This window comes from Arachis stenosperma, chromosome 9 (assembly GCF_014773155.1).
Source record: "Arachis stenosperma cultivar V10309 chromosome 9, arast.V10309.gnm1.PFL2, whole genome shotgun sequence".
In the NCBI taxonomy this organism is placed as follows: Eukaryota; Viridiplantae; Streptophyta; class Magnoliopsida; order Fabales; family Fabaceae; genus Arachis; species Arachis stenosperma.
The window spans coordinates 8,157,710-8,179,819 of NC_080385.1; the positions used below are offsets into that span (position 1 = coordinate 8,157,710).

A 22,110-nucleotide genomic window follows, 5' to 3' on the forward strand; every position below is an offset into this window, starting at 1 on the left:
AATATTTTTCTGTATTTGCAACAAATTTGGGTGTAAAACGAAGATATTTGGGTGTATTTTTATTCTGATAAGTTCTGCATAATTCAGAACTCTTCCTCTTCGTCCTCCTCATCTTCTGCTGCTTCTTCTTTTTCATCTTCTTATTTCATATTCTCATAATTCTTTTTGGGAAGAAAAAATCAAACAAAGAAGAAAAAAATACATAATATTGCAAAATCAAAAGAAGAAGAAGGAGAAACACGACAATGAAGATGAAACACAAAGAAGAAGAAGAAGAAGAAGAAGAAGAAGAAGAAAGAATATGAGGAGGAGGAGAAATGTGAAGAAAAATGACAGTTGTGGTTTTCATCGAGGAAGAAGAAAAAGAGTTGTTCATAATGGTGAAGGAGCGCTTTGGAAACGTGATGCGCGTGTTAACACGCTTTTGTGGGTGAGCGTAGCTTCTGTTGGGTTTGGCCCAACTTGTAAGACTTGTAAGGCAAAAAGACTTGTACATGTAGCATAATTGTTTTTCAAAAAAGTCTTCTATATTTTCAATATGGGGCACTGTACTATACAGATTAAAGTTGTATAGAGAGTATAAATTTCTTTTATAGTTATTTTTTATTATTTTATTGTTGTTTAAAATATAAGTCCTAATTTTCTCAATCTCTCTTTCATCCCATAAAAGTTAGAATCTATAAACTTATATCTTTACCATATAATTCACCTTCTAAGATATAATCTCATATAAGAGATCGGACAAATGAGTAAAAAACTAAATAGACAAAGGATTTTTTTTTGGTTATTTTAATTTTTAGAATAAAAAATTGATCTATGAGTAAAGGTTAATGAATTGAAAATAGATACAATTAAAATGTTTTTAAATATGTAAATTTAAAGATAAAAATTATTTTACAATTATCTTGACAACTTCGTTCAATAGAGTTATTTACTATTAAAGAAAATTGCTTTTAGTAGCTATTTATTTTATCTTTAACAACAATAAAAATAATCACTAATAATATATTTATTGACAATTAAAAAACTTTAGCCGTAATTATACAATTATGAGTATATTTAGAGAATATCAAAATATAAAGTATGCACATATTGTTTTGCTTAAATAAAGCTATGCAAATCAAAATTTTATTTAAACAAAAAACTAGATTCAAGATTAAGAAAATCAATTTTTTTTAGGAGGAAAGAAAAAAAAGAAAACAGAATGAAAAATAGAATAAGCAAACAAGCTTAGGCATGCAGCCAGATGATGAAGCCAAGTAGCGTCCAAATTTGGCAGCCAAGATTGCAACGAAGAATAACTAATAATAACCAAGAAGAATGTTATATACAACACTGATGAATCCACATACTAAGCATGAAATGTCAGATCATTATAAATATATTATAATATCAAATAAATAATTAAAATTATTAATTAATTAAAATTTATAAACGAATTTAATAATTTTAATAACTTATATACCAATAGAATATGTTAAATTTTTAATAATAAGTCATAAAAACAAAACTCAATAATAATTATAATAATTATTATTTTATTAAAAATATATTTTAGAAATTATAATTAATGTGATTGTATTTTAAAAAAAATGTATTAATTATTTAATGATCTTATCTATATACATTAAAAGTTTCATTAATAGAATATTTTCTAAAATATTGTACTAACATATATTATAATATTAATAATGGAGAAGAATATTAAAACTCCAAATAATACAGGAGGATTATAACATCCACCAAAATTAATGTTAATGCTCTAACTTATCTAATGGATAAGAATCTAAATTCACCAATGTAAACAAAGCGTAATCACTCCGTTTTATCTTTTAGTAACTTCATTCTCTTTCTATGTATAGTGGCTCATTCATCTGCGAAGTTTTCACTTCACTCTTCCAAATCTTTCTTATTTCTACACCTTTCTCGTCACTAAGTGCTCAACCCATAAGAGGGTTCTTTTGCTGTTGCGCTCTCTTGGCAAGGTACATTTTTATTTTAGAGGGTATAATAATGAAATTTTTTATGAAATATTTTCATTGTGTGTGTTGTCCTAAAACACGTAAGGAAGGTCCTTTATTTATTTATTTATTTTTTATCATAGATCAATTTGTTTTTATATATCTTTCAATTGGTTGCCGTGATTTAATGCAATTGTGTATTTGTTGCATGGTTCTGAAAAACCGAATCGGACCGGCCGGTTCAACCGGAAAAATTGGGAACCGATCACCTAGTCGATCCGGATAAGATTAGAAACCGTCTGGTTAAAAACTGGTGAGAAAACCGGTCGAACTGACGGTTAACCGATGAACCGGAAAAACCGTCCGATTTTTTAGCGGTTTTTGGTTTGGATATTAAACTTCAAAACGGCGTCGTTTTGAAGGTAAAAAAAAAAAAAAAAGAGAAGCTAAACGCACGAAACCACGAACCCTAATCTCAGTCTCAACTCTCAGCTCTCACACTCTCACAAGAGACACCATAGCCACCACGGGCAGACCCACCGTCGCATAGCCACCTACGATGGAGCAGCCCCTCTTTGCCGTCGCATAGCCACCACCATCACCACCGCATCCCACTGCCATCGCCACCGCATCCCACATCCCATAGCCCCTCTTCGCCGTCCCACATCCCCTCTTCGTCTTCGCCGAGCTCCTCTCCTCCATCGTCGTCGCCGAGCTCGCCTCCTCCATCGTCTCCCTTACTCGCCGCTGGTAATACTCTGCCTTCCACCTCGCCTCCTGTTTAATCTCGCCTCCTCTTTCCACCTCGCTGCCTTCTGATTTTTTGTGATTGATTTTATGATTTATTAGCTTACGATTTGTTCATGATTTGTTATCTGTGCTTGATTTTATAATTTTTCGGTTTATGATTTGTTAAGTCTGTGTTTATGTTTTGTTAGCTGTGTTCATGTTTTGTTATCTGGATTCATGATTTGGTATCTGTTCATGATTTGTTATCTGGATTCATGATGAGGTCATCAGAAAAATTCTGTTTGAGTTGCTGTTCATGATTTAGTATTTGTTCAGGATTTGTTCATGATGAAATGAGTTGCTGCTTCATGATTTTGGTTGCTGAATTATTTATTTGTTTATTAGTCTGTATTCTTGATTTGAATTCTGAATTATATGAATTAATCATTCTGAAGGTTGGATTTTGGATTTTGGATTTTGTATGTAATTTGTAATTTGTATTTCAGAATTTTGGATTCGGATCAGCTTCTTTAGCCATGGCAAATTTCTCACCCAATTCAATCAATCATGGCATTGTGGAATATGATTATACATGCTCACACACGTTCTGTCTCAAAGAGATTGTTTTCTAGAATGGTCACATTATATGATCATCATCATTTGCCAAAAAAGATGATTGAGGTATATTTTTATTGTACTATCAATCTTACTATATCTTGATGCAAGCTGTTCAGCAATTATAAGGTTAATTCTTCTATGCTTTGACATGGAGCTATCATGTTTGTAAGTTAGATATTTTGCAGACATGGAGGAGTTGTAGGTAAAACCTGATAAAGAGACGGTCAGACGAGTGGCAAATGCCTTTAGAAAACTTGGCTAAGAAGAAAAGAGTAAATTGGTTACAAAACGATATGGGCTCAAGTGGAAATATATTCACTTTATTGGTGAACAGGTTAAAGTTAGAACAGAAGCTTGGGAAGAAGAAGGTCCATTTAGAAGTTGAAATTGGTGTATTTCAAATTGTCAATAAGGACACCAGTACACCACCACATTCTATTACCTGGGATCTGCTGTTGTTGCCGATTATATTGTTACATTCCTAAAGCTGCTGTATTAGAGGTTCACTAGTTTGGTTTCTTAACATGTTTAGAGCTTAGCAGCTAACCAATCAGGGGAGGAAAAAATTACTAGTACTTCTGGTTTCATTGTAAAAAAAGAATTATATTATGCATTAATAACAAATTGTATCCACCGCGCTTATCTCTCTAATTTTTGGTTCATTGTTATGAGTTCTTATAATTGTGCAATTATAATTTTGTCCATGTTTAACTAGTATACATTAGTCAACTAAACCTTATTAATAATTTTTTTAAAAAAATTACTAATATCAAATTTTGAGGTATAATACTTTTTAGTCTCATGTTGAAGTATAACTCTAAAATTATTTTTTATATTAAAATTTTTTGACTTAGAAATTATTGAATTTAAATATTTAATAATTTTATTTAATATTTAATTAAACCGGTTGAATTCCGATCAAACCATTAAACCAGTGAATCAGTCATCTCACCGGTTCATTGACCGATTCGGTTTTCGCAACCTTGATTTGTTGTGACCGGAGATGCCAAGTATGAATACATCCGATAAACTCTTAAAAGCTCCCCCCGCCTCTCTCTTTCAATAATGTGGTGAAAGCTAGCTGAATCTTATTAGATGGTTTATAGGGTCAGCATGCAAAAAAAATAAAAAAATCCATAAGTTTTACTTTTTCTGGTTTGATAATGATATATGAACGATAAAGATACTATTTTCAAACAAATAAATTATTAAAGATTATCATACACGATGCATGATATGGTCTAATATACTGATATTTAGCCGAAACTGTTCTGCCTTATATCTTGCTGATTTTATATACGCTGTTTATTTATATTCTTCACAATTCACAATGTTATCTTCCCACAAATGTTAATTTGGTGTATATTCATTGGATGCGTCAGTAGGTTGTAGCTCTTTTCATGGGTCATTTCTCCGATGAACATGATTCGGGAAATTTATCATTTGATGGCAACAATGGATTGTAACAACTTTGATTTAATTGATTAAATATTCATAAAATAGAAATAATGGGTTACGTTATAATATTTTTTTTGTTTGATACTAAAAAATCGGCGCTATAACTAGTAATTAATAAAAACTGTTATATATATATATAACAATCAGTCTAATTTAACCCTGGTTTAATAGTCACGGTTTTTTTAGTTGAAGTTATAATTGTTTTGTGATTAGTCGAAAAAACGTGATAAAAAATGTATCACATTTTTTTTCTCAAGCATTTAAGACAACTATGACCTTATTCATATTCCATGTTTACTGTTTTTTATTATAACGTATTTTATGGTTATATTTATTAATTGTGATATTAGACTATTCTGTGATCAAAGTTGTTAATCATGATTATAGGTTTCTTATAGGATTTTTTTCGTTTATAAAATAAAAAAATTATTTATTTCCTCCAAAATGATTTTTTAACTTTATGTTTGTAAATATGATTTTTTTTTTGAATTGACAGCAAATTTCCCCCCTTCCCGGCGAACCCATAATTTATATAGAGTTCGCCGCCCCCCTCTCGGCGAACTCTATGATGAGTTCGCTACACTATATAAACGTCGTGGGACTATTGGTTTGTCACTTTCTTCTTCCACTCTATCCTCCAAAATTTCTCTGTTACTTTCTTCTTTTCTACCTTTTCGACCTCCGTGAAGTTTGTTGTGGACGACAGTCTCAATTTCAGATTAGTAAATAACAGCCTATGTTCTTATGTTAAGTTGGTTTGCTGTTTACATGTTAGATAAAATTGTTAGGTATAGATCGTTTGTTAGTTAGAATAATAGATTTATTGTTTACATGTTACTTTGGTAGACATACTTTTTAGTGTTGTTATGTTAGGTATATTATTTTATGTTACCGTTCTTTAATATAGTGGCTATGGATTGTGATGTAAAAGAATATAGGAAAGCACATTATTAGATAATTTAGTTATTTGTACAGCATTGTGTTGTGAGTTAGAAGGTAATTAGGTGAACACTAAAATTTAAGGTTGAGTTACTTATAAATTAATTTGACGACGTCAGTTAAGTAGGTTAAGCTTAACATTAGTAGGTTTATAAGCCATTTCTCATTTAGTTAATTTTTTAATAATTCAGTATGTGATTTTATTTTAGTAGATTGTGTTTCGATGGAGCAGCAGTTATTGGGTTATGAGAATGAGATGTATAGACTGGATCAGGCTGAGCACATTGCTGGGAGGCTTGATCGTGTGGTATGATTTTTTAACCCTTTTTTTATTATAGTGAAGAAAAAGTGAACTTGCTATTGTATGTATTGAATGTACTGTTGTTTGTTAAAATTTTTTGTTTTTTTCGTTTGGTAGGCGCCTCGTATCTTGCGCACCAGACGGAACTTGATGACACGACCGCCGGAGCAGATTAGGCCATATGTGAGACGAGCCGGTTTTGAGTACGTCGCATACATGGTGGAGTTTGAGCATGATTGGCCGCTCACCTCGGCATTGATAGAGAGGTGGAGGCTTGAGTCCCACATATTTCATCTACCTTGCGGGAAGATGACCATCACCCTGTAGGACATGACATATCAGTTGGGATTCCGGATTGATGGTGATCTTGTCAGTGGATGCATCGGTGGGTGGGAGCAGCACAATCAGGGACGAACCATTGAGGAGTTGTGTGAGCAAATATTGAGTGTTATTCCTGGCCTAGAGGACAGACAGTCACAGACTAAGTGGACTGTCAAGCTTACTTGGTTCCACAGCACGGTTTGTGGAGAGCTAGAGCAGGATGCCACAGAGGAGCGGCTGATGAGGTATACGAGAGGATATATCATGCAGTTGATCGGAGGTATCCTTTTCCCTGATGCATCTGACTCTCGGGTGCATATCAGGTGGCTTCCCCTACTGGAGGTCCTTGATGCATGTGGCTGGTTGTCGTGGGGCTCTGTTGTGCTGGCATGGCTGTATCGCCAGATGTGCCGGGCCACAGAGCATCGCCAGATGTGCCAGAACAACACCCAATATCTGCTCACACAACTCCTCAATGTCCGTCCCTGATGGTGCTGCTCCCACCCACCGATGCATCCACTGACAGGATCACCATCAATCCGGAGTCCTAACTGATATGCCACGTCCTGCAGGGTGATGGTCATCTCCCCGCACGGTAGATGAAATGTGTGGGACTCAAGCCTCCACCTCTCTATCAATGCTGAGGCGAGCGACCAATCATGCTCAAACTCCACCATGTATGCGACGTACTCAAAATCGGCTCATCTCAGATATGGCCTAATCTGTTCCGGCAGCTATGTCATCAAATCCCGTCTGGTGCGCAAGATCTGAGGCGCCTACCAAACGGAAAAAACAAAAAAATTTAACAAACAACAGTACCTTCAATACATACAATAGCAAGTTCACTTTTCCTTCACTATAATAAAATAAAAAAAAAGGGTTAAAAAATCATACCACACGATCAAGCCTCCCAACGATGTGCTCAGCCTGATCCAGTCTATAAATCTCATGCTCATAACCTAATAATTGCTGCTCCATCAAAACACAATCTACTAAACTAAAATCACATACTGGATTATTAAAAAATTAATTAAATGATAAATGGCTTATAAACCTACTAATTTTAAGCTTAACCTACTTAACTGACATCGTCATATTAATTTATAAGTAACTCAACCTTAAATTTTAGTGCTCATCTAATTACCTTCTAACTCACAACACAATGCTATACCAATAACTAAATTATCTAATAATGTACTTTCCTATATTCTTTTACATCATGATCCATAGCAACTATATTAAAAAATGGTAACATAAAATAATATACCTAACATAACAACACTAAAAAGTACGTTTACCTAAGTAACATGTAAACAATAAATCTATTATTCTAACTAACAAACGATCTATACTTAACAATTTTATCTAACATATAAACAGTAAACCAACTTAACATAAGAACATAGACTGTTATTTACTAACTTGGAACTAAGACTGTTCCACAACAAACTTCACGGAGGTCGAAAAAGTAGAAAAGAAGAAAGTAACAGAAATTTTGGAGGATAGAGTGGAAGAAGAAAGTGACAAACCAATGGTCCTACGGCGTTTATATAATGTGGCGAACTCATCATAAAGTTCGTCCGGAGGGGGTGGCGAACTCCATAATTTATATAGAGTTCGCCGGAGGACGGCGAACTTGCTATTAATTCCAAAAAAAAAACTCGTATTTATGAAAATAAAGTTAAAAAATCGTTTTGGAAGAAATAAATAATTTTTTTATTTTATAAACGAAAAAATCCGTTTCTTATATGGTTACAATTAAAAAACATTTATTTATTTATTATTTTAAAAGTGGTGAACTCCTCGTGATCATATTTTGAAGGCTATGGCTATGATTTATAATCGTGACACTACCTATTTGTGTTATTTTTTACTGTTTCGTTGTTGCATTAAAAAGTTTGCCATTTTTCCCTTTTCCTTTTATATGTTCTTAATTATTTTTGTTTTTATATATATATATATATATATATATATATATATATATATATATATATATATATATATTGTTATACGTGGTGTACTAGTCACTTAAAATCTCTTATTAGTAGGTGAAAAAATATAATAAAAAAAATAAAATATTTTGCTATTTTATTTATTAACCTGATATTTAGGTTTATTTTTTTTTTGGTTGCATTTTGGATTTTATTGAAGTATGATCTATTTTTTTTATTTAATGTACTTCACATTAAAGTGTAAAAATTTTAATGTTAGTTGAATTTCTATGTTATGCTATCTATAATTTCTCTTAGATGCTTTATCAGATATTTTTCACGTTCTAATTCAATTTTATTGTCTTTTCATTTATATCTGGGTCACATTTCATAAGTTTCAAAATCTCTAAAATGTATTGTATAGTGGTTTCTTGGATTTTAGTTGGAGGAATCGAGCATTATTATAGAAAAGATAGTGTAATAAGTTGTATTTCCTGTGTTATTTAATGCTGTTGATAGCTTCATATTTGTTTGGATTTCAGAAGTAACTAATTAAAGAGTGGTAGTACTTTTTACTCATATTTGCTATTGTTAAAAATCAGTAATCAATGAGGGATTAAGTTTTCGATAACAGTTTATAATGTTCATTAATTGGTTTTTTTTTTTGTATATTTAATTACTTGGTTCATTGCTTAAAGAGTGTCAGTGTTAACCTCTAATGATACCATTTTGTCCTAATAGGAGGTTTGTAGCAACCCAAGAACATTGGCACAAGGGAAAAGAATGGATTTTGAAATTGACTTTTCAATAGGCAGGTAACCAAATATATTATGCAATATTATATCATGCATGTTAACCCATTAAAGAAGCGGGTTAAATCTTTAATTTCGAATGCTTTATTTTTAGTTTATATTTAATTAGTGACCTTTCCACTTTCTTCCTCTTGTTACTTTCTTTTGCGTGTTAGATAACTTTGATTAGCTAACTCTGAGTACCTGACTTTTTTAATCTGAAATGTGTGTAGACTACACCAACTCTAATAGACTTGCGAGGTGCTTATAAAAGATTAATCTTGATAAATTATCAATGTACATTCAAAATAAATAAATACAATGTTTACTAATCAATAACTTTCTTAAACAATATGAATAACTACTAACCAAATCAAAACACACTATACCTTCAAATTATACCCACCTATATTTTAATATTAGAATAACCATCTGCACACCTAGTGAAATGAACATTCGATATATCCATTATTCACATTGTTTAGTATTTTCATTGTCTACCTATATTTTTCTCATATACAATGATAGTGACTTTGAAAATTCAGCATTTATTGATATGAAAAAACATGATTGGATGTTTACATAGAATGTTTTGTTTTCACAGTGCATCAAGATAATAGTAAATCTCTTTCAGTGTTTCTTTCAAAACTACGGTATTTTTTTCTCTGGACATTCAGTAACATCTAATTCATGTTTCTTGGTTAATTACCTATTTTTATGATGTTGATTATAATGCCATTTTATTTTTATGTACATACTCCTCTTTGCTAAATGATTATGTAATATTATGTGATGCATTTTTAACATGCTTTGTTAGACATGAATTAACTTTAGCAATAAAATCGAATATAGGGTGAGAGAACTCTTCTCCCAAGTTTTGTATTAACTTAAGGAAAAGAATTAGGGTCAACCTTCTATGTGATTGATGAGCTCGATAATTGCTTGGTGCTATAGCTGAAAAGAAACAATGATCAGCTGCTTATAACTGATAGCTCCTTTGAACATAATAGAGTTTTCTATTTTGTCAATAGAGGGACATGTGTGCAATTTAGATATGTCGGTTTCAGAATCTTTTTTATTTCACTATGAAATTACATGAACCAACCCATTCAGATTCACCTCGATCGTAACTCTTATGTAGCTGACCTAATGGACCAAGAAACACTTAATAACATATATAGAGTATTCCACATAAAGTATAACAAGAATGGTGAGCCTTCATCACTTGATGTGATGGTGCTGTCTGTGTCTGAACTATCTGATGATGAGTTTTCATCAGACAGCGATAAAAATGATGATGAAGATGACACACTGGAAGGGGCTGATCCTCATAATTCCATAGATTTGTTTCGTGCAAGCAATTCATCAATGGAGGTTAGCAAAGAAAGTAATGAAATAAGAGAATTGTCTTGACAACGGGTAATGCTAAATGCAACTTTTTTTTATGTTTTGTATTTTAATATCGGGGTACATCTAGATATCTTTTAATGTCATGACTAACAAGTTTAAATATTCTGAATTAGATACACTCCAGATGCTTATTATAAGAAGACCATCACAAATTCTGATTTGAGTCAATCTAGACTGGAAAGTTGATCTCAAAGGAGTTCTTTCTTTTTTTTTCCCAAACTTATGAAATATTGGTTCTGTATCTGTTATTCATGATGTAGGAAAATATTCTTTGGATCCTAACTATGAATCCTTCATTGCAGTATCTGCCCTGTAATTTTGCCGCATATCATAAACTCTCTGGAGAAGGTTCGGTTTAAAAGATCACTGGTCCACCTTTCAGCATAGGCAAGAATATATTCTTTTTCCACCTATTGAAAAGTGGAGGAAGAGATGGAGAATGGAAGTTTGGGGCTCAATGGAAAGAATGTTGTAAAGTATACAAGTTAAAGGGAGGGGACAAGATTACCTTGAAGTTGGACTCCCTATCTAACCGCGAGATAGAGTTGTTGATTGAAAGATCTTAGACCTTATAAAAAAGGCCTCCTACGTATTACTTTGTGTGACACATATTTTGAACTATATATATGTTGAACTGTGTTTGACATATTTTATTTTCTTATCAATGGGAAAGTAATTATTTAGGTGGTTTGAAACTTTCTGGTATTACTTTTGGATATGTATTACGTTTTAGAATCTAGGTTGTTTATGTTCTAAAATTTAAAATATGTATAGTATGTGAACTTGTTACTTAATCTATATAATTTTTTATTATATGATATAAATAATTGATGTAAATGAATATGAAGTATTTTATTATTTTTTTTCTTCTCTTGTATTAATAATTAAATTAGTATGGTTATTTTTTTTTAAGTATAATATTAATGGATTTGGATCCTCTAAATTTTGAATTTGTACTTTAGAGGGTAAAGTATGATCTTCTACCCTTGAATGATTTCTCTCTTATATTTATTCTTGGTCCTACCTATAAAATAAATGGTGAGAGATCACACTTTATTCTTTAAAGTGAAATTCAAAATTTAGAAGCTCCAATTCCAATATTAATACTAGATATGAGAATTTTTTCAAATATAAAGTATTTGACTATGATATTTCTTCTCTTGTATTGACAATCAAATTATTATGATTTTTTATTTTAAATTATAATATTGATATCAAATATGATTATTCTTTGTCTAAGATATCTTGAATATATTGAATAATTTTATTTTTCAATATGTTCACAAAACTGTAATAGTATATATATATATATATATATATATATATATATATATATATATATATATATATATATATATATATATATATATATATGTATTGTCATACGTGGTGTACTAGTCACTTAAAGTCTTATTAGTAGGTGATGCCAAGGCATCTTAGGCTAGTTTCACTAGCATTTTTCTGTTAGTTTTAGTTGTTTTATGCATTTTCTTGAGCTTAAAGTAACCAAGAATGGTTAAATGAACAACAAAGTAATGAATCATCCAAACAAGTGTAATTTTGATGCAAATTCCATGAGTTTTTAGTTATGTTACTTGAATGCTATGAATGGAAGACTTCTCATGAAATTTTGCAAGACTTTGATGCAATTGTGTGGATGATTTCAGGGAAGAAGAGGCTAGGCAAGGAAGCAACAAAATCAATAAAGGAAGCTTGAAGATCACATGTGGAGAATCTGAAAGTGGCGTTTAACCTCCAGTTTAACCTTAAACTGGAAGTTAAACGCCAGAATAAGAAATGCATCAAAGCTGAAAGTGGCGTTTAACCTTCAGTTTAAGGTTAAACTGAAGGTTACCTTAAACTGAAGGTTAAACGCCATAATCATGAAAGCTGAGAAAAGAGGAAACTGGCGTTTAACCTCCAGTTTAACCTTAAACTGAAGGTTAAACGCCAGAATGAGAATTGAACCAAAGGAGCATTTCCACGTTTAACCTCCAGTTTAACCTCAAACTGGAGGTTAAACGTGTTCGACACTTTTTCTCACCAAGGAGCAATTCCACGTTTAACCTCCAGTTTAACCTTAAACTGGAGGTTAAACGCCAGAAGCAAGTGAGGCACTAGGAGCATTTCCACGTTTAACCTCCAGTTTAACCTCAAACTGGAGGTTAAACGTGTTCGACTATTGCTCTCCTCCAGGGTTCTTTCTTCATTCCCACGTTTAACCTCCAGTTTAACCTCAAACTGGAGGTTAAACGTGTTCGACCCATTCACACTCCTGGGCTACTTTCTTCATTCCCACGTTTAACCTCCAGTTTAACCTTAAACTGGAGGTTAAACGTGTTCGACCACAAATTGCCTCCAGGGTTGCTTTCTTCAATTCCAAGTTTAAGCTTTAGTTTAACCTTAAACTAAAGGTTAAACGTGTTCGACCATACCACAACCCATAGTTGCTTTCTTCCATTTCCACGTTTAAGTTTCAGTTTAACCTTAAACTGAAACTTAAACTTCAACTTAAACTCCACATTTTGAAAGGGTTTCTGGGCCAAATATATTGAAGTTTAAGTTAGCATTTGAGCACAAATATTAACTTAAACATATTATGGTATGAAACCCAATTGAATATCATGGTTTATGGGATTGGGCCGGAAGAATTGATGAGTCTGGAACTTCAATTTGTTGAGTCTTGTGTCATTACTTGTTTATCACTAAGTTTGCTCAATGAATGTTACAGAATGGGATCACAGCCTCATCAGGATTATGGACCATAAACCCAAAGCAAAAGGAAATCAAGGAAAAGCCTCAAAGCCCAAGAAACACAACAGAAGCTCAATTTAGAAAGTGTATAAATAGGATAGAATTGAAGTTAGTTAGAAACTTTTTGACACTTGGGAACTTTGGATCATTTTGCTATTTTTCATACTTTGTAATTGAATTCAGAGCTATGACTCACTAAACCCCTTTCATTGGGTTAGGGAGCTCTATTGTAATTCAATGAATCAATAATAGTTTTTATCTTCTTCTTCAATCTTTTCTCTTGAATTTTGTTAGAAAGCTTCTCGATCTAATTCCATTGGGTAGTTGTCTTGGGAAAGAAACTACCCATAATTGGAATCCTTCGGAACCTTGGGAAAGGAATGATGGATTCATGCTAGAGAAGCTTTCTCACAGTGAATTGGATTGGGGTTTGGATGGATATTGTGACATGTAATCCTACCAAATTGTGGTTCATGAAACTGTGTGGTATAATCAGTGATCGAGCATCATCTCTTCTTATGAACATTTAAACCAAGGGATTGGGAATTTGTTTGTTTTTAGAGAGAATTGGTGAGCCAAGGAATTGGGATCCAATCATAGAAGATTGCCAAGCAAGATTCAATGAATGCATTGGTTGAGGAAGAGATAAAAATGTTTTGATTCGGAGATTTCAATATCTCCTAACACCCAATGAACTCCCCATTTCTGATCTACACTTTCTATTTACATTCTGCAAATTTCAATTCATGCAATCACCCCAATTCCCTTTTACTTTCAGCAATTTACTTTCTCGCACCTTAATTCTCGCAATTTAAGTTTATGCAATTTCAATTCCTTGCAATTTACGTTTCCTGCCACATTTACTTTATGCAATTCACATCCAAAAGTTGATTCCGCTCAACTAAACAAACTTCTAATTTGAATTGCTCATTCAACCAATCCTTGTGGGATTCGACCTCACTCTATTGTGAGTTTTTACTTGACGATAACCGGTGCACTTGCCGGAAGGAATTTTGCCGTTCGTGCAATTTCCTAAAATCGTAGCATAACAAGTTTATGGCTAGATCAGTAGGTGAAAAAAATACAAAAAAGAAAAATAAAATACACCAAAATGTTTCAACAAAATAACAACAACAAAACATAATATATTCCTAAGTAGTGTTCTTTACACTTTAATTGTTTTGCACACTATAGAAATAATATTGTGTCAAGATTGAGTAATAACACATAATAACACAAAAGCTCAACCATTTGAAGGATTTAGAATGCATAATCAATTTCCTGGAGACATGGAAAAATAAATAAGAAAACATAACTTTGATGCGAAAATAAATACTGAACCAGCGTACATTCATTAGAAATTTGTATTAGGATGGAGAAGGAAAAACAAACTATATAAGATTATAGAAGACTACTCAAAGTGATCTTGGTTACAAGAGCCAAGTAATAATCAATCAAATACTATCACTACACCACTGGCTGTCCTTTAGTGGTTGTTTTTTAACTGCCGCTGAATGGTTGGATTGCGGCGGTTTCAACAACAGTTTGGGTGGTGCAGCTAAAACCAACATGTTGGAATTAAAATATAACAATATAAGATGCAGTTTATCTCTTTGGCCCATAGAAACGTTTTGGCACAATTAGATGACGTAAAGCATGCACCTGAGGCCTAGATCAAATGGTAAACTTAGTTGCTTCTTAAGAAGCTACATCAAGTTCAAATCCTAGTTAGAACTTGGATGAGGTTTAAGAACTTTCGTAGTGTGGTGAGTGGGTGTGTGAGTAGTGTAATGACAAAAAAAAAAACAAAGATGAGGTAAGGCCCGAAATCCAGGCCACTTGCTCCCGCCACCCACCAACAACCTTGTCGCGGCGTTGATGTGTGCCTCTCTTCGGGTTTGTTCCTCACTTTGCTTGCTCTTATTGTTTCTGATTTTGGTTTCTGTTTATGATTTTGATTCAATTTTTATGTTTAATTGATGCAGTCATATCGCCTAGCTGTTCTAGGTTGTGAGTCCTTCTTGATGTCACCTTTTGGTTTGCTTCCTCATCCCTCATGCGTGCTCTCTTTCTCTGGTATGTTCTTAGCTTGATTCACTATTTCGCTCTATTGGTTTTGCTTCTAGCTACGAACTATGGTTTTGATTGGAATTCAAAGAATAGGAAAGTTGAAAAGTTAATTACCACTTTCAAAACCTTTTTAACAAGGCTTTTGTTTGCAATTCAGTTATTGAAAATAATGTATTGGTACTGATGCTAAGTGCTGAAGTTGACTTTCTTAATTTGGTGGTGATTTATGCATTAATAATTTGATAACAAATTTGATTATTTTAGTAAACGTAAGTTTTAGAGTTGATTATGATATATATATGTGTTCTGTCTTGCCTGAATATTCCTTAGTGCTGAACTTGCTTGGTTTTCCTTGACTGCATTGATAGTTAACAACACTAAGTTTTTGGTGAAAGTTTTTGATACAATAAAGGATCAACTAATAGCTTTTAAAAGTATATATCAAAAGTACTCATATATATGAAAAATATAGGTAGACAATGAAAATATTAAACAATATGAATAATAGATATATCAGATGTTCATTTTACTAGGTGTACGAATGGTTATTTTAATATTAAAATTTAAATGGTTAATTTGGAGGTGTAATGTGTTTTTATTTGATTAAGTGGTTGTTCATGTTGTTCAAGATGGTCATTGTTTACCTAGCACTCCCACATATATATTAGTCATCAAAAAGTGATTTTTGTTCACAAATTACTAACAACTAGAATAAGACCCGCGCAATGCGCGGGGCGGTAAATTAATGATAATATACAATAAATATTAAAAATTGTTATATTTTGTAGAAATAAATTAAATACATGTAAATTAAAGTTAAATTTAAAAGGTGTTTTATTTAAAATAATTTGTAGTACAAAAGATTTGGATGTTGGAGTTATACAAAGTGACATTTTTATTTGGTGGTTTGATTTTTACATTTGTTTTAGTTGATGGACTTAGTCTTCTTATGTGGAGCTCGTCCTCCTTTTTTTATTGGTTGCTGTTAGAGTTGTTGCTTTCTTCTTTCTGTCGTAGGTTCTTGTGAAGGCATGTTCTTTATGAATTGTCGAGTTTGATGCACTTTCTATTGTGTTGTTTGTTCCATCTTTGTATGTATGTTCTTCTTCCGAAGATGTGTCTTAAATTTGTATGGTTTTCTTTCTCCTTAATCTCTTGATGTAGTGGTGCTTCAATGTCATTTTTTTTTTTGAAATGTTATTAGATTTGAAGCAGTTGTGCCCAATAAGTTTTTTGCTTCGCCATCAAATAGTACAAAAATTGTTGTAACACTTTGATCTAAAACTTTTAATTAAATTTTGAACCTAAAATAAGTATTGGGTTAGTAACTAATAATTTGATAGATGAGATTATGAAAAGTATATAGAGTTACTTTATTGTTGGATATTGTGGTGTTTGATTACATGTGGCACAAATATAGTTGTTTCCTTTTTTATATGTTTTTTCTGACACTTTTTACATTCAACATAGTTCCATCCAAATTTATCATCAATTTCGTTTATAGTTGCTAAAATTATGAAGATTTTTTCCTATTCCAATATTCAATTTATGTTATTATTAGGTATATGGTATTTGAGTAAGTATGAATGTATAATGGATGTTGTAAGTTTTTTTTTGTCAAACCTGATTATCAGATTCTCATTGCATGGCCATTAGATCTTTGATAGTTATTCGATTTCTAATCATTCTGCTATGAAAGAATGAGGCTCTATTGAAAATAAATTTCTTTTACTAAATTTGATGTTATTTGAACGAATAGTGATAAGAGACTTATATAAGTAGTTTAAATAGTATGAAATTTGAATACTTATAACGTAAAATTTATTATGATTAATAATATTATTATGACATTTGTAATATGGATGCTTATTAATTTTAGTGAGTTATTTATAAAAATTAATAAATTAATTGTTGGAATTATAAATTTATTGTATTGTTTATAACGGTAAGATATAATAAATATAGGAATATGAATTCAATGTATTTGTAAGTTACAAATTTATTGTATTGTATTTTTTAGTTTTTTATTTGTATATTTTATTTTTTTGCTGATTTGGAAATAATAATTGATTTGGCAAGAATTGAGTGGTTGATTCTAAAATTTTGCCAAGTAAGCGATATTGCGACATAGCATTAGTAGGAGGAAAGAAATGTCTTAAAAATAATGTGGGTAAATTTATGTATCTACTTTTATATATTAAGAATAGATATGTATAAGTTGTAGAATTTGAAAATTTATAGCTGAAATTTTTTATAATTATTATTATTATGACACTTTTAATGTATGTTTATTGTATTTAATTAGTACTTGATGTTTCAATTGAATAATAATATAAGAGTTTTTTGTTTTAATTTTTTTAAAATATTTTACTAAATAGTAATTGGTTGATTTTCATCTTTTGCCAAGTCATTAGAATTGCTGATGTGGCATCATTAGTAAATAAAAGATAGTTTAAACTCATTGTGGAGAGAGTTGGTATCAGCTTTTATATATTACTAGAGTAAGACCCGCACAATGCGCGAAGAGGTAGATTATTTATACTATATAGTATATTTTAATAAATGTTATATTAAAAAAGGGTAAAAAACGCATTTAAGCCAAGCTGAGAAATATTTTACGCAAATCAGCCAAAGTGTAAATTTTTTCAGCATTCAACCAATGATCATTTTAATGTAATTCGAATCAACATAATTCGAACTACATTTGCACCTAATTCGAAACAACATGGTTCGAATTAAGAACATTGAAAATTGCATGTAATTCGAAACAATAAGGTTCGAATTATGCATGCTTAAATCGAATCTAGTCAATTCGAACTACAAGAAAAAATGAAATAAACAGAATTCGAACTAGCTCGATTCGAATTAGTAAGAAACATGAAGCAAGCCTTAATTAGAATTGACTTGATTCGAATTATGTATATATAGTCCAAATTAGGTTGTTTCGAATTAGTGTGTACCAGACCTCTATATATATGTGATGAAATTGAGTTGCCCTCATTAGAGAAGGGTCATATGGCTGGTGAGGACAATTTTATAGTGTTGGTTCACCATAGAGGATCGATTAAGAGGAAAACTCGTTCCGGTGTCAAGTTCACCGATAAGGATTTTCTATGTATTATCGTGAGTGCTACGACGAGCTTTGATGACCTTGTTAGCTCTGTACTGCTGAAACTTGGTCTGGATGGTGTGAAAAGGGTTAAGAAGTTTTTCTATCGCATTCCAATCACGGTGCTCAAAGATACCATGAAGTATGATTGTTTCACGATCGGGAGCGATGAGGACTTACAGGTCATGTTTCATTGTCGTCGGTAGTTTTTCGAAGTGAGGACACTAGAGCTGTTGGCAAAGTTGGTTGATGTGGTGTCCAACTCGGGGGGTTCGAACCGGAATACCAACACTTTAACGACGGTTGCCGGTTCTAGCTCCAGACCTGCCATTGCATCTTCCTCAGTCCCTGCGTACGAGCCACCTGCCCAGCCTGTCGCCTTCCCGTCATTCGCTGTTGATCTCAACAGCAGTGTTGGCGACGAGGTTGGAACAGGGGAACTTCTACGTACATCTGTACAATGTGCTGCACCGGCTGGGGCTAGAGATGGATTGTTTGATGATCCAGAGGACGATGATGTTGAGCCGGATATGATTGCTGATGACAGTGGTGATGATATTGGAGCCAGTGAGCCTGCCGGTACGGGTGGTGGTTCTAGCTCTGGCACACAGCAGTACCCTCCATATTTTTCATCTTTGGACCTAGATGCCATGAGGCAGGAGGGGGTACCTGGGGAGTCTGCTGGATTTGGCGCTAGAGATGCAGAAGGGTCAGCTGGTATGACAGAGTTCCAGGTTGGTCAGCAATTTCAGGATAAAGAGGATGCCCTGTTAAATGTGAAGACTTACAGCATCCACCGAGGGGTACAGTACAAGGTAGTGGAGTCTGATTATCGTCGTTATGTTGGCAAGTGTTCTGAGTTCGGGAATGGGTGTACATGGTTGATTCGGCTTAGTCTCCGGCAGCGTAAGGGCATTTGGGAGGTCAAACGGTACAATGGACCGCATACTTGTCTGGCCAGCTCTATCTCCAGCGATCACAGGAGTTTGGATTATCATGTGATATCGGTATTCATTATGACAATGGTTAGAGCTGATGCATCCGTCAGTATCAAGGTGCTCCTAAATGCGACGGCCTCACACTTTGGATTCAGGCCTACGTACAGGAGGGTCTGGTTGGCCAAGCAGAAGGTTGTTGCCGTCATTTATGGTGACTGGAATGAGTCGTACAACGAGCTCCCAAGGTGGGTGTTAGGAGTGCAGGTGACCATGCCTGGTTCTGTTGCAGTTCTTTAGACTAGCCCTGTTTGAGTTGGGGGACAACTGGATGAGTCTCAGGCATATTTTCACAGACTGTTCTGGACTTTTCCACCGTGTATCGAGGCATTTCGTCATTGCAAACCGTTGGTGAGTATTGATGGCACCCACCTATATGGCAAGTATGGGGGTACGTTGCTTGTTGCGATTGCACAGGACGGGAACTCCAACATATTCCCTGTTGCATTCGCACTAGTCAAGGGTGAGAATGCTGAGTCGTGGTCATTCTTTCTCTCCCACCTTCGTCAGCATGTAACACCACAGCCGGGTCTGCTCGTTATTTCGGACAGGCATAACGGCATCAAGGCCACGCTTGAGGCTCCCAACGGGGGCTGGCTACCTCCGGCTGCATACCGGGCTTTCTGCATTCGACACGTAGCAGCAAATTTTGCCCTCACCTTCAAGGGTAAAGACGCAAGGAGGCTTCTTGTGAACTCTACCTATGCTAAGACCGAGGTCGAGTTCGATTACTAGTTTGATATTCTACGCTCGGAAGACCCGGCGATGTGTGAATGAGTGAATCAGATTGAGTATTCATTGTGGACACAGTATTGCGATGAGGGCAGGAGATTCGGTCACATGATGACGAATATCTCTGAGTGTGTGAATTCAATCCTCAAGGGTGTGAGGAACCTTCCTGTCTGCTCCTTGGTGAAGGCAACGTATAGGTTGGCCGAACTTTTTGTATGCAAGGGGAGAGAGGCCGAGGCCCAGCTGGGTACCGGACAACAATTCAGTCAACACCTAGTGAAATGTATCGAGGCCAATTTGAAGACGGCCAAGTGCTTCACAGTTACTTTGTACGACAGGGACAACTCGGAGTACACCGTCGCAGAGACGACTTCTACTGGTTCTTTCTCCCTTGGTAGCTACAGGGTCTCACTTGGATCTCAGACATGTGATTGCGGATACTTCCAGGCACTTCATTTCCCGTGTCCGCACGCACTGGCATGCTATGCGTACTCACGAGTCACTTGGCACTCCTACGTCTACCCTGTTTATTGTCTCAGCTCCGTTTTTAGTGTTTATCGGATGGGATTCACACCTCCAATCCCAGAGGGTTTCTGGCCACAATATGCTGAGCCGACAGTGATATCAGACTCGAACAAGAGGCGTGCAAGGGAGGGTCGTCCCAAGTCTACTCGGATACGGACAAATATGGACGAGGCAGATCCGAACCGGCCTAAGAGATGCGGCTTATGTCGGCAACTCGAGCACACTCGTCGGAGCTGCCCACAGGTCGAAGGACCCATGCATACAGTCAGAGATGGGTAGGATTGGTGCTGTGTTGTTAGATGTACTAGTGTCCATTGTTCGGATTTTTATTTTTTAATTAAAAGAATTTTCTAGTTACAAGTGCGTTATATGCCTTTTTTTTAACGAATGTGAACTATTTCATAATACAATATTCCATGACCACGTACGTAGTAAACACAATAAATTGAAGTTTCTAATATAACGAAATTTGCAAGGTAAGTAACGAAATGTATATAAATAAGCAAAGTAAAATAGTTCTCATAGTGACTGATACAATTTAACCACTAAGAAATAGACACACATATCAACTGATAAACTAAATGACCCTACGATACAACACACATAACCGAAATACATAAAGATAAGTATGTAGCATATGACACCGACAATGAAGTAACAAACACCACGATACACTAATCATCTAAATAGGTGCGATTCCGTGAAGCAACGTCGTGGAACCCATGTCCTATGACCTCTCTGGATCAGCGGCTCCTTATCCTCTATCTCATCCTTCTCATCCTCCGGGGGTGGCTGTGCAAGCCTCGTCGGCTGGACATGTAACGGCCGGGATGAAGAAGGCCCGACAACTGAATGTGACCCAGCAGTAGCTGCGGAAGGGGGTGTACCACCCAAGGCAAAATAGTCAGCAGGAGGTACGGATGGAGGCTCATTCAGATCTACATCTAAATGTGCCTGCGACCCCATCGTCTGACCCCCTCGACGACCAGCCTCATCTTCCTGCATGATGGCAGTGATCTCATCTAGAAAGTGCTCCCCACCGTACTCCGCATCAAGAATATCACCGGCAAGAAAGTCTGAAAACATGGTACCCGGACTCACCCATGGTGTACTCTCCTGAAGTGTCTGGTCGTGACCGGGGACACCGACAAAGTAATCTCTGAGTGGCTCCTCTCCTAGTCCAGCGTCAATAGGTGCCGAAGGATCTCCCATACCAGACCCATACCACTCTCCACCAGCTCCGCCAGCATCAAGTATAACAACCCCCTGAGCAACCCCTCTTGGAACGGCATCGTCATGAGGATCACCCCCAACGTGGTGCGCTGCAGGCCCTCTCCGTCTGCCTCCACGACCTCGTCGTCGACCACGACCCCTACCTGCCTGGTCACCCTCCTCCATAGCCTGGTCCAGCCACCTCCACTTCCGGTCGCTACGTCGTGTCCCAACACAAGCTCTCCTGTCAACCC

The 22,110-nt window shown here is 34.7% G+C and overlaps 1 protein-coding gene across 1 annotated transcript; it reads left to right on the top strand.

Annotated features, from left to right (window-relative positions):
- Positions 1–6,336: 6,336 nt before the first annotated feature.
- LOC130948994 (protein MAIN-LIKE 1-like) lies at positions 6,337–6,816 on the top strand. Its single transcript, XM_057877838.1, has one exon. It carries the CDS (start codon positions 6,337–6,339, stop codon positions 6,814–6,816), a length of 480 nt encoding a protein of 159 aa, XP_057733821.1.
- Positions 6,817–22,110: the final 15,294 nt, after the last annotated feature.

What these genes read in the sequence shown, in the direction of transcription:
- LOC130948994 (XM_057877838.1), top strand. Translation starts at nt 6,337, where the DNA reads ATGACATATCAGTTGGGATTCCGGATTGATGGTGATCTTGTCAGTGGA.